The following is a 14,600-nucleotide window of genomic DNA, read 5'->3' on the forward strand; positions in this document are numbered from 1 at the left end:
AGCAAAAAATGGGTAAAAATACTCCTAGAAAAGAGTATATTTCAAATCATTTTAGGTGCTGAGATAATTACAGGTTCACCTAAAACTTCCCAAGGGTTGTTTCAATAACAATACAATTTCCAGTTGTGCAACCTATCCTCTTTTTTTTTTTGTTTGTTTATTTATTTATTTATTTTATTTATTTATATATCAAATTTGTCACCGCCCATCTCGTTGAAACAACTCTGGGCGGTTCCTTCAAGTCAATCTTGACTGCCTGGATTTGCCAAGAAATCTTGGTAGCATTTTCAAAAGTGGTTTGCCATTGTCTCCTTCCTAGGGCTGAGAGAGAAAGACTGGCCCAGAGTCATCCAGCTAGCTTTGTGCCTAAGGCAGGACTAGAACTCACAGTTTCCTGGTTTCTAGGCTGGTGACTTACACTATATCAAACTGACTCTCAACCTCATCTATACATAAAATATATAGGATTCTTGGTGTCCCTTTTCCCCTGGCAATTTTGGTATACCATCAAATCATCTTTGGGCTTCTTTGGTCTGATATAATTATATGGTCAGGGATGCTATGATAGTAGAAAAAATGTCCTTGTAGTTTGACAGCAGAAAATGCCTTCTCTGTCAGAAGCAATAGCACTGGGACCTTTATAGCTCAGTTAAAGTGCTACCCATCTGCTCTTGAACCAATGGAAAACCAGCATTTTGTCATCCCCAACTGCCTCTGCCCAGGCTTATTGTTGGATGGTGGTCTGATTTCACACGTGCAGGGCACATCACATAAAAGAATTAGTGAATTTCTCCAACTTTGTTGCTATCTCCACTTCAAACATCAGCCATTGGGAAACAATCCAGTCATATCAGTGACTGAAGGAAATTGATGTTTTTTGCTTCTGCACACCATCTATGATGGGAGAATTCATGTCCTTCAAAACAATTCTAAGCTAGACAACCCATATCAACATGGTTCATAACTCTGGCTTACCTAAAGTTGAAACGAGTTCTACTTGGCTCAATTGAAAACATGCAAAGTCAAATCAATCAGTGCAGCCTCTGCTTGGTCATTTTGAAACATGTTCCTTAACACAGAGGGTGTGAGATGTAAATCTCAGTAAGAAACCAGGTGAGAGCAAGTCTGACCACTGCAAAAACAGGGAAACAAGCTGGTCCAGCCCAAAGAGGAAGCCTAGTAGCCTGTTAGGTAGGGTGGGGTGAAAACTTAAACGTAAAAAGATTAGAACATAATCTTTATAAATAAGGCTACTTCGTTATTTACTTCAGCTACTGACGTTCTTTTGATACTGGCTTTCAGTATTCCTTAATATTACTAGTTCTCAGTTCTTGGATTTTTATTTTATTTATTGTATTTATATAGCCGGCCATCACACATAAAGTGACTCTGGGCGGCATACAACATTTTCTTATGCATTTTCTGAGTGATTCCCATTGGAGCTTGAGAATGTCAGCAATTTGTTACTCTCAGGTAACCCAACTTCAACTTTTCCAGAACCAAGTCAGACAAACCCTCTTGCCACACTGTTGACTCTGAATAAAATAGTAATATCTTACTCCAGTTTAAACACCAGCCAAGTCTGCATCAGACTTGGACAGATGCCCAAATTAACCAACTGGCTTATGCAATAAGACAGATGACACAACAGATAGAACAAAACCAGCAATTGTCAGCTACTGCCCAGCTTCCTGCTATAAGGTTATTTTGTTCCCCAGGTTCCATCCAGTAAAATGCGATAGAGCTTCTGATAAAGTAAAAAATTACAGCACACAATGTGAGTTAGAAATCTCTTTGAGCCAGCCATAATCCCTCGCTGACTTGGGAAAGGAGGAGGGATGGGATGGAGTTTCACTATCTCCACAAACTTGTAGAGAACATCTAAGAAAGAATTCATTTTCTCTTAAACCAAGGATCAGGGAAGCATGGGAGAAAGAAGCTCCAAGCTCTGTTAGATACAGGAGCGAAGAGATGTGAAAAAGCAAATACTGTGAAAATATCACACAGCAATATGTCAAAGAAGCATAAGTCCATTATAAAAACCTAGAACAGATGAAAATGAGCAAGCCTACATAAAAGTTGAGGCCAAAATTGAAAGTTTGGACAAAAAAATAAGATTTGAACCATATTTTGGTACAGACTTTGAACTTTCTTTAGAAAATATTCCTTATACTGTACTCAGTTCTTGGATTTTCTTGTGACCTACCCTAAATGGTTCCAGCTCAGACTCCAACTGAAGCGTGACAGAAGAGAAGAAGGAAATTCCGTAAAGTCTAAATAACTTGCTAAATAAAGATAAACTAAATGTTCTGTGCACATTCTATGCATCTAACAGCTGGTTTAATTATTAATTAATCATTTATTTTGCAATATTTGTTGCCACCTCAATCCAGGGTGGACTCCTGGTGGAGTTAAAAAAAGAGTCCAAAAATACATTAAAAATAGACATAAATAATAACAATAGAAAACAAAAACAGTACATCCTATGGCCCAAATGCCCAGTGGAACAATGCTGCTTTAGCCTGTCAAAAATAACAGCCAACCATATTTCTGGGGTAGAGTGTACAATAAATTGGGGGACACTACTGAGAAGCCCTGACAGTTGGACCTTTTGAGTGAGCCATGCCTAAACCAAATCATGTGTTTTGATGCTTTATTTATTTAATAAATTATATGGCTGCCCATTTCATATACAAGACTCTGGGCAACTAACAATTAAAAACAGAATAAAAACAAAATTTTAAAAAAACAACATAAACAGCATAAAATAGCAGCCAAGAACATTCATAACATCCCATCCCACAGTCAGCCATGAAACAGGCTCACCCAGCCCCAGGCTAGATTGCAAAGCCAGGTCTTGAATGCCTTGCAAAAAGCCAGTAGGTCTGGGGCAAGTCTGATTTCAGTCAGTATCAGAATGAAACATCTGTTTTGTTCTGAAGATGGACTGAAATGCATTTGTTTTCAGCAGAAGTGGCTCATGGGTATGAGTGGGAAAAAGTCAAAATTATTAGTAGCATCAGCTGAAGAATGAGAAAAAGGAAAGCATCTGACTGGTGCCATCTGGGCTAGTAAGACCATCATGCTGGACATTGGCCATGGCAGTGGCAGAAGCTAAGGCAGGCAGGGGAAGAAGACAAGGTGGACTGTTGCAGAACTGGGACATTGGCAGCAGCAGGGGCATCTATATATTACTAAAACTCTCATGTCTGTAACCTTCAACTAGACACAACAGTGCATCGTAGGGCAACAATTTTTGAACCAAAGTACCTCAAATGGGCTAACTTACAGAATGCATCCAAAATCTGGGACCCATGGCTCTCATGGAATCGAAATTTGGGAACTTTGGCTGCTTCAGCACTGATATGCTGCTCCACTGCCATGGCTAGCCCAGGTCATGTGGTCATCATGGGTGTATCCCCAAACTCTTTCCTGCCTCCCTCTGTCCCCTGTGCCCAATTGGCTGGTGCCAAGTCTTGATAGTTGTACAGCAATTGGCTGCTTTGGAAACCAGGTAGAAATTTGAAATCTCTTAACAGCTGTGGGTGTTGACAGAAGGATGAGGGAGCAACTTGGATGCCTGCTAGTGAGGTAGGGCTGGCTGGGGGGCGGGGATCACAAGTGGTCAATGAGTGAGCCCTCTTCCTCCCTGGAGGGAGGGGGCGCTTGGGTACATGCCAGAATGGGGAGTGGGGGTGCAGTTTTCCTCATGGTCTGCAGCTCCCTTTGTTCCACCTCCCCCCAGCAAAGTGGCAGGCAGTTCCATGGGTCAGTTGAGGAAAAAGAGGCTTCACCAGGGTTCACTTGAGGTCTGTGAGAGGAGGATATATGATGCAAGCCTATATTATACGGGCAAAAGGAGGGAGGGAGGGAGGGAGGAAGGAAGGAAGGAAGGAAGGAAGGAAGGAAGGAAGGAAGGAAGGAAGGAAGGAAGGAAGGAAGGAAGGAAGGAAGGAAGGAAGGAAGGAAGGAAGGAAGGAAGGAAAGATTTTTGACACTCCCTGCCAGCTTCCTACAGCCCATATAGAGCAGTATCAAAGCTCCTCCTTTTCTGGAGAAGGGTTATTCAGGAAATTGTATGTATGAATATGAAAGGTAAGAAGGTGACTTTAAGGTGTTTAGCCCTCATGCAGGGTGTGTGAAGATTATGGGTGGGATTAAGATCTGAATTCCAAATACATATATATGAATAACACGGTGGGGCAGAGATAATGTTTTGTTCATTGCTTTTTGTCTCCCTCTTTTTTGTTTCTCTGTTTGCTCTTCCTTTCTTTTGCTCTAGAAATTATCCTATTCCAGAAATATTTAGGATGTGATCACAGCACAATATTTAGGGTTGTTATTATTAATGGTTAATTGATTAAGCATGTCTGTGATCTAGTACTGTTACTCAGTTACTCAAGTAACTGGAATTAATTCTTAGTTCTTAAAGTAAAGCAAGCAGCAGCAGAAAACCCTGCTCCTGACTCAAGTATGTTTGACTGATCAGTTGAAAAGACACAGAAAGGACAGCAAGATGCCATTTCAGGTTCCAGAATATCCTGTTTTACTGTAAAATAATTGTGGATAAGAACATTAAAAATTAATATTCTACTCATCACATTTCTTCTCCAAAACAAAACTGTTTAGGCAAGAGAAAGTTACAGAGGTGTGGGGGAAGAGAAATACTCTACCTTTTCATTCAAACCTACATTTTTAATTTATTTTATAAATTCTGACCAAAAAAATCAAGAGGCATAAATAAACTTTTATTTGCCGAGCTAGGGATGGATGGATGGATGGATGGATGGATGGATGGATGGATGGATGGATGGATGGATGGATGGATGGATCATAATGGGCATGAGGACATGACTGGGAACCTATCTATAAATGCAGACAAATAGACAGTCAGACAGATAGCCAGTGGGAAGAGAAAAATAGAAAACACAGAGCTTCCTTCCACCCTCCCTTGTATGCAAGGACAACAATGTTTAGGGGACATGGGAATGGAGAAACAATCCTCAATATTACAGAGGAAAATCTGAGCTTCAATTTAGGAAAAGCTTCAGTGTCTTCTCTCCCATTGACCCAGAGCTGAGTCAAAACCAAGGGGTTTTGACTCAGCTCTGGATCAGTGGGAGAGAAGATACTGAAGCTTTTCCTAAATTGAAGCTCAGCTTTTCCTCTGTAATATTGAGGATTGTTTCTCCATTCCCATGTCCCCTAAACATTGTCCTTGCATATAAACCTGTAGTTCCTTGATTAGCAAATTTGAGACAATGCTTCCATAGAGGGGGGAAAAAAATATAACTGCCTCTCAGCAGAAGGGAGGCAGAGAGAAATTGTTTCAAACGTTGTCTTAACATTTGTGTCTCATATTTCTCCTTCTATCATCAACGATGGCTGCGCTGCTGGGCTAACTCAAGACAGCCAGAATGTAAACAAGCCTGATAAACAGGCTTTGCGGGCTGGTAGAGCTGTGTGGTAAAGTGCTAGCTTACCCAAAACCAGGCAGATGTCCTGATGAGTTTTGAAAAAGTCAGCTCTTCCAGTTAATTGGGCAGCCCTTCATCCCACAAAGTGCCACCCACAGTTGCACCAAATTCTACCAGGAGAAAACTATGAAAGAATGGAGGCAGAGGAGAATGCTGGAACATGGCGGGGTTTTGCCTATACCAGCCTGAAACTACCAGCGGGCACCAGTCTGTTCTTACCCCTAGCAGTCAACAAATGCCCTTCTGACAGAATTGTCAGGGATACACAGCAGATTTTATGCACTTTGGAACTGTCCTGGCTTCTTTCAGTAACAGAATAGTGTGGGTTAAGGCTGCCTCTGATATGGATTGGGGGCGAGATGAAGGCCACATTGTCAGTAGATTGGGAAGGGAGATTACATACAGGAATTCTAAAGCAAACAATAAAGCATTTTTTTGCCCTGCAAGTTGTCTGAGAGTTTCACTGTCTATGTCATTCATTAAATAAAGTAATGTAGAATAGCTGACTCAAAGTAATGCCCAATTCTGTTTTGTTGGATTGTAATAATTGCAAGAAAGCACACCCAATTGTCTCTCTCCTCTAGTTGCTGTATTTTATATCTCTCCTCTAGTTGCTGTAGGAACAGCGTTACATTAAAAAAAAAAAAAAAAGATTGCTATGAGGAAATGAAGTAAAAAAGCAAAGCACTGCCAACCTGGATTCAGTATTATCACTGCACCTGTTTCTCTACACTGTCAAACACTCTTTAAAAACACTGCCATTTCCTGGGTTTCCTCATTAAAACAACTTTCAGTTTTGACAGTAAAAGGAAATATTTCCCATAAGAAAAAGCTTGGGTATTTCCTTATGAGTCATAGTTATGGAGTGCAATTAAGAGTAATATAAAAAGACAGTCGCTCTGTACCCAAATAATTCAATTCTCAGTAAATGTCTCAGTGACATGATTGGGCATTGTTGATCTCCAGCATGACAAACATCCGATCCTGTAAGTATTGCTACAAATCATCCTGTTTATTTAGAGCTGACATTCATATGTACAATTTAATTTTATTCTCTTGTTCTGTGTAGTTAAAATGCAAAGTGTCTCACTAGATTTTATTTTCACAAAATTATGCTAGAACCCCTTTAAAAATTCTATAAATAAAACTAAAATAGGCATAAACTTGGAATCATCATCTTTTCACCCGAGGAAGAGTTGTGCTGTTGCAAAAAAAAATTTTTTTTAATTGTGCGTGAAAAGCAGCTGCAGTTAAGCTTCCTCCCCTCTTTTAATCACAATTTAGTATTCTATATACTATGGCCCCTCTTGTAAATTCACAAGTATGTATTTACATAAGACGACATCCTTTACTTTTATAGGTGTTTTTACCACTCCTCAGTCTCAAGGAAATGTGATACACAAGGGGCATGAATAAAACAAATCACAGTAGCTTATTCTGATATTGTTTGGGTTATATCCTATAAGGATAAGAGTTTGCACTTAGTTTGGAAGATTTGCCATTTAAAAGAAGGCAGATTAACTGCCAAGATTCAAAGGAACTTTATCCTTTCTTTAGCTTATCTAAATTCTTATTTTTTTAAAAAAAAGCATTATTTTTTTTAAGTAAAACTAATGTTATTATTTATAATAAACTTGTACCACTCCTTTATGATAGCAGAATTATTGGGGTCTACAATAGTATTGTTCATATAAGGGAATAATACTCTCTTATATGAATAATAACATCCCACCACTTGTTCATTGTTTGCTATTTTTCATTGTCAAATAATGGATTTTATCAGAAACTTTCTCAAGCAACACTATAGACTAGATCCTATCATACCATTTAATCCTTGAGATATTATCTAGATATTACATTGTTCAACAATAATTAATTTAACTGCTAAAAATAGAAATATGTTTCTTACTTTGCAGTATTTTATTCTAACTAACGTACATGTATAATAAACTTAACTCTGGAGGGAAAAAAATCTTCTGTTTATTTATATACAACATATCATTAAAAACTTTCTTCCAAAAATCTAAAACCTTATCACATTCTACCAGGATGAAACAATGTTCAGTTTACAGCCTCACCAACAATTCATTGACTATGTACAAAATATATATGATACCATAGATTGATATCATGAATGTAAGACCTTAAGGTATTCTTCCTGTATAAATGCTGGTATTTTATATAATCAATTTATATACTCACCCATCTTACAAGTGTGACTCTAGGCAGCCCACATAGAATTAAACAAAACAAAACAAAACAAAACACAATAAGATGGAAAGAAAAAAAATGAAAAAAATTGAAACTGCCAAATATTATCTTATTGTTTCCCTAAATCTTGTATTAGCCCCATGGTGCATTCACTAAGAGTCTATTTCAGACAGGATCTATTTTTAAAACAGAATCTTCAGGTACTATGAAGAAAAAAATAACACTAATTTTTCAGAATTAGGTAGAGGTCTGTTTCCAATCTCTATCACATTTCTATTTTTTAATATTGAACCAGTAAAATCATGGCACTTTATGTTCTAATTTTCGCTCGGCTTTCTCTAGACTGTAAGTTATTGAGTTTTTATAAAAACCTTTTATTCAATTAAGGCTTCTTTTCCCCATGATTCCAACAGTGTGGCTCTGTCTTGGTTAACATTTGAGTATATTTTCAGTGGAGTTAAGGAAGAGATCTCTGGAATGAGTCCTGAAAAATTATTTATCTGCATTCAGCACATTATTTGTGTGAAAATATTGTTGAGTTTATTCATTTTATGAAGGCATGTGTGTATGGGGAAAAAAAAAGATTTAAAAAAAATATTTAAACTGTTACACAAGGACAATGTTTTCTGTCTCAACCCATTGTATTGTTGGATGTTCCATTATGAAAGGGTAACATCTGCTAACTGAGCTGCTTGGTAACATATTCTTAAAACAAGATACATCTCATCTTTCTTTGTTTGGAGATAAATATAAAATATTTATTTTTATTCTACTGATTTGAATTAGATTGTAATAATACAATTTGTTTTTCTTAATTGGTAAGAATTTTATCATGAATATCTTTTAAAAGAGTTTGAAATAGATATATCCATTTTGGGAGTAACCTTTATTGCTGTTATATGGCTTAAAATACTAAGGTAACTCTAGTTCCATCTTTTCATATCCTTTTTAATTTTTTTTTCAAGCAGGGCCATTATATTTATTAAATATATTTAAATTCCTAGGTATTTAAAGGTGTTATATTGAAGAGGGATGTCTAAAATATTGGATTTTATTTTATTTCATTTCATTTTGCTTATGAAATGCAAACATTGTCGATTTTTTTAAAGAACTGTTCAAGCAAATATTTGAATGAATTCTTGAAGTTGTTTTTTTAATAAACTGGGAAGAATGTTTATTATTCTTTAAGCATTAAGGAAGGTCATAGTCATATCATTCAATAAATAATTTTTGTCTTCGTTTGTTCAAGTTTGCAAGCCTACAGTTTTGAACTTGATGTGCTTATACAGTACCATGTCCTTTTCAGACACATGCAATTTTGGGAGAGAACATCAAGTCTTATTACAGTCCTATGTAATCTATCATGTTGTCATTCTCAACTTTTTTGCTAATAGGTCTGATACAAAAGTTGCTTCATCTGTTACGATCTTCAACATCTACCTGAGATATTTTAACATATTTTTAAGATATTTTCTCAATATTTTTCATACTAGCAGGCATTTTTAGGCAATCATAAACACAACTAGTTCTCTGAGCAATGTCTGTTGTCTGTCTTATTAGCTGAGGGACAGTCACTCCCCAATTATATCAGCCCACCCCATTAGATCTAGCAGAGAAGGCATGCTGTGGATACCATCTGCCAGGGACCTACATTTGGTGGGTCCCAGGAGGCCGGCCTTCTCTGCTGTGGCAGCCACCTTATGGAGCTTTCTCCCCTCCTCCCCCCCCCCCAATATTAGCTCAGCTCCATCCCTTTTGTTCTTCTGGAAGCCCCTCAAGACCTGGTTATGTCACCAGGGAACTGGAGATTTGCCTAGATGGCTCCACTATTGAAGTGGATGTATTTATTCTCTCTCCGCCTGGGTTTTGTATATATATTTTGGTTATAATTAATCTCTATTTTTATGTTGACTTTTTATATTTTTAATTTCTTGTTTTTATATATGTAATGTTTTTAATTGATTATTGTATGCTGCCCAGGGTCACTTATTATGAGGTGAGCAGCTATATACATTTGATAAATAAATAAACAAATAAGGCTTTAAATTGTTGGTTAATTCTTTCAGAAATACCTGATAAATCTTTTATCAAGGTAAATGACTTCCCCATTCCTGTTTCGGGTTCTCCGTGAATTCTTTAAAGAAATGTTTGATTGGGTTGGAATCCTCTTTTAAATAATAAGATGAGTTAAGAGCTGTGGTTTGCATTTTGGTTTTGTCTTCTTCTCCTCTACTGGAGGATGACTACCAGTTACTTGTTTTTGGCTCTGTCAAGTATGTCTGATCCATTTATTGAATTATTGATTCTAAAGCACCTCTACTGGACATGTGTGTTTCTTGATTGTTTTGTGCAGTGCAGTGCAGTGCAGTTGTCCAACAAAGTCGAAACAAGGTATTCAGTTATCAAGGGGCTTTTCTGCACTGTACCCTTAATGTACTCCTGTCCTTTGCTCATACTGGCTACCCTCTAAACCAACTTAAGAAAATCCTCTCCAGACTGAGGTATTTTGGCAACAGCTTGGAAGCTATTCAATCCAGACAGCAGGCCACAATGTCCTCCCACTGAACAATTCATCTGCTACCATTCCTGAAAAGCAATTGCTAGTAGCATTCCTTCTTGTAGGCAGGCTTTACTGAACATATGTACTTTTATGTGTGTGTGTGTGCGCGCGCGCGCATGTGTATCTGTAATGGTCTCTGAGAATATCCTTGAGAGACAGGAGGAAGAAGAGCCTCAGGCTGGGCAATGGTCAGATAAGAGACGTCTCAGTCCACAGAAGGAATGGGGATGAAGAAAGCGTCTCAGAGGGGACCCTCCCTTGTTCCAAGGAAAGGAAAGGAAAGGAAAGGAAAGGAAAGGAAAGGAAAGGAAAGGAAAGGAAAGGAAAGGAAAGGAAAGGAAAGGAAAGGAAAGGAAAGGAAAGGAAAGGAAAGGAAAGGAAAGGAAAGGAAAGGAAAGGAAAGGAAAGGAAAGGAAAGGAAAGGAAAGGAAAGGAAAGGAAAGGAAAGGAAAGGAAAGGAAAGGAAAGGAAAGGAAAGGAAAGGAAAGGAAAGGAAAGGAAAGGAAAGGAAAGGAAAGGAAAGGAAAGGGGGGAGATATGTGCTTTCAGACTTGCAAGATTCTGTTACTATAAACCTTTCAGTAATGGTAGCATTACTACTCATGGTTTTGGTTTCTTGTTTGGACTACCTCAAAGGGCTGACAGTATGATCTCCCACCTTATGAGTTTGGTTCTAGATTCTTTCTTGTATGCTGGTGTTAATGTAAGATATACTCCCTCATATAATGGAAATGGATACAGAAAAGACAGTTGCTATCCAGGTTTTTCCTTTCAAGCCTTGCAAATAAAGAATTATGTTATATGCTATATGTACATTTGGATTTTGACATAAATGTGATGGAGCAGGAGGAGGAAGAGGAAGAGGACGGTTTTAGCACAGCGAATGATAAAATAACGTTTTTTAAACTCTGCAGTTCTCCTCAGTTAATTCCTCATGGAAATGGAACTTTCAGTGAACAGTTGATGTTCACTGAATTTATTTCTGTAGAAAAAAGGAGAAAGTGCACTTCAATGTGGTAACTGTATGCATCCACAAAATTCCCATCTCTAATGAAATGAGTAGGAAATTCTTCTCATCCTGGAACTTCACTGGTGTACCAGATCATGTCTAGCTGGTACTCTTTACTAAAAGTACTGTGTTTGCTAGATATTTAGAAATAAGAGAAAAATGTGGACATGAGTTGGATTCCAATGATTATGGACTATATTTCAAATTTAACACATTGTCCTATCTCTTCTCTCTTGGCACTAGCATGCCCTGAGGTTTCTTTCCTCAGACAAATCTAATCTCTAAAATATGATGAATTCTCTTCAGCATAGAAGTTGGAATCAGTTTTGAAAATATCTTCATTCTGACTGTAATTCTGCTGATACAGTGGCATTCACTAACAGACCTTTTTTGTCCCTTTTGCATCTAGATATGCTTTCCAAATTAGTGCAAGCAGATTAAAGGATCTTTGTGCAGAAAAAAGACAACATTAAAAAAAAAAAAGGAAGTCCTATTCATAAATAAATCTGTTTGCCATCCTTTGAATTGTTCATGTTGTTAATACTTATTTTTTTATCTGGAAGGTGAGAGAATTTAGGGATTTAATATATTGCTTAACAGTATATCAGTTCCTAAATCTCTTTTCCTTCTTAAAAATCTATTATCAATACAGTTCTTACAATTCTAATCTCAAGGGACTTTTTGCTGCATATTATTATACTGTTAAAGTTCCGGGATGGTAACTGAATCTTCTACTATTGTGCACAACAGTCCATGTAGCAACTGTTCTTATGGGACAAGAAAGCTACAGAAATTAAATATCGCTGTTCTTATTCTTGGCAAAGACCACATCCTTTGGGGGAGAACTGAAAACTACATGAGGTTTTGGGGTTTTTTTCTTTGCGTTTGTGTTGGCTTATCAGAGCATTTTACTTTCATACTAGTATGTGAGTAATCTAAATTTAATTAAGATTGACGTACGATATTGGTTACCATCTGATAATCTTCTGCATGGTTATAGTTTCTGTTTACATATTTTTAAATGGATGAACAGGATTAGTGAATTCATCCTGAAAAGAAAAGGTGTGTCTTCTAAAAATCCTTTGATTATGATAGCCCTGAGAAACAGGGAAACTCATCTTATTAAAGTGCCCTTTAATATTCATTCTGTTTATTTTCCAGGTTGAACTAACAATCAGATATGGATTCTACAAAAAGAACTACTATTGGTACACAACTAATTCTTATACCTTTTGGCCAGATACCTCTTTTCACAGCATTTTTAATACTTGCTATTTATTAATATATGCCTTGTTCTTTTGCCTGCTTCAATGAAAGCAGTTAGAATAAGTCTCTATTAAAGTTAAAGGACTATTTGTTATAGCAATCGTGTTATATTCCCACTCTCTTTTCAGTATCTGTGTGACTCTGAACCACATTTCAAACCTAATGGAATATTTGGCCAGGGACATCTTTAAGCCACCCTAGAATCAGATCATCATACCTAAAGTCCTGCCCATTCATTAAGAGTGGCACATGTTGCTGGTCAATGAAGCAGAAAATGCTCCTTGTTCATGCTTTATATTTTACACTTTATATTTATTACACACTTCAGAGATGTGGCCTGGCTGAGTTTCATTCACACTGAGCTCTCTTCTTATTCATCAAGAAGCTCTACACATATATTTTTATTTTTACTTGATACTTTCAAATATTGCTCTGAGTTTTCTGTGAATAGGAAGCACATTTCAATATGTTTAACTATTTTTGCTTATCCAAAGGTCAGTTTGCTAGGATTTTACTAAGAACAAAGAGTAATTCTGCTTTTAACTGTAGCCTGCCACTTTCATATAAATCCTTCAAGGCTGTGTTCTGATTTTTAAGAATGAATGCTCCAATTCCTGACTATGTGGAAGAATGTTCACATGCCTTGATGATATGTAATACTGTAATAATAATCAATAAAAGGTATTATGCAGAGGATGAAAGGAGCCTGTACAAGAAATACTTCCCCATGCTTTCATTTCTACCTAGCTTCAGATCATGGTATCTACAATAACAAAGTTTTCTCCTTAACTACTGACATTGCTTAAATATATAACATCGCTCATATTGAGATTAGATAATACATTATCCTTACAAATATGGGTTTTTTTTTCAAATTATTTTAATATGGTTTATCATGGCATAAATTTAATGCCCTTTTTTGTCCTAAATATATAGTAAACTGGAAATAATATAATAGGCAGTGCTGTGTTTGGAGTGTTCTTACAAACATATATAGAAATCATGTTACTCTCTTTCAGAATAAGAAACATTTTGCAAATGTAAGTGTAAGCAGTAGTATGGAAAAGAAATTAAAATCAGTAGATAAGAGAAAATAAAAGGAAACCTAATTAAGTCTACTTTGCATAAACACCATTCTCTAACTTTTCCATATCTTTCTGTCCTGGCAAACAAATTCATGCATGCACTTTGTCCTTTAAATTTTTCACATCTTTCCTTTTGAGGATCTCCAAAAAACAACTTTCTTGGTTTTTACCTTCTTCTCAATCAATTCAATCTTCTTTCATGCATTTGTTTGTGATTATATCTTCATCTCTCAATGACAAAGCTTCTCAGTGTTGTTCTTTTGTATTGGTCACTCACTTTTATATTCAGTCCATATACATATATCACCCATTCAAACCCTCTATCTTTTTGTTTTACCTCTCACTTCTTAAGTAACCCTTTTCTCATGGCATTCAATTTCCTTTTATGATGCTAAAGTCTCACTTTCATGTAACAAAGTGGACAGACTCACTCTCATACAGTATATGCAGCTATTTTCACATTTTTTTAATCTTCATTCCTCACAATGGACCATATACTATCCACTGTCTTCTACCAGCATTTGCATGTCTGAAAATCTCTCCATTTTCCCATCTTTAATAAATATTATACCAAACTACACAAATTAAGCATCTTACTCTAATCTTTTGCCATTTATGTATCATGTGTGATCATTCACTCTGTTTTCCCTGTCGAACATAACAACCTTGGTCTGCACAAAATTCTGGATGGGGGAATTTTGGGATTTTAAGTCCACACGTCTTAAAGTTGCTGAGGCTGAAAACACTGTGCTAGATGCTCCTTCTTTTCTTGATTTTCACCAAAATTGCTCTACATTTTCTGTACCTCTTTTAATCTTCATTGTTCCTTGCTCTCTTTACCAATCTTTACAATTATAGTTTTATCTCTCTGAGCATATTATATAGTATCTTTATCTCATACTCATTGTTTGCAACAATCATCCACCTCTAGCCATTTTCTTCTCATTCATGGCCGCTTTACTTCATTACCTCAAGATCTTTTTTTCATACTT

At 36.7% G+C, this 14,600-nt stretch overlaps 2 protein-coding genes across 4 annotated transcripts in view; one reads left to right on the forward strand and one right to left on the reverse strand.

Annotated features, from left to right (window-relative positions):
* NRAP (nebulin related anchoring protein) overlaps positions 1-14,600 on the reverse strand; it is a 114,193-nt gene that overhangs the window by 92,250 nt on the left and 7,343 nt on the right. The gene's annotated exons all lie outside the window — the stretch shown is intronic.
* PLEKHS1 (pleckstrin homology domain containing S1) overlaps positions 12,423-14,600 on the forward strand; it is a 35,825-nt gene continuing 33,647 nt past the window's right edge. Inside the window, exon 1 of the mRNA XM_025174684.2 lies at positions 12,423-12,465. Coding sequence (XP_025030452.1) covers positions 12,438-12,465 — 28 coding nt within the window. The 5' untranslated portion in view covers positions 12,423-12,437. The remainder of the gene's footprint in view (positions 12,466-14,600) is intronic.

The sequence above is a fragment of the Python bivittatus genome, unplaced genomic scaffold (assembly GCF_059951505.1).
Source record: "Python bivittatus isolate LINGU-HERP-01145 unplaced genomic scaffold, Pbiv_v1 ctg000980_np1212, whole genome shotgun sequence".
Lineage (NCBI taxonomy): Eukaryota > Metazoa > Chordata > Lepidosauria > Squamata > Pythonidae > Python > Python bivittatus.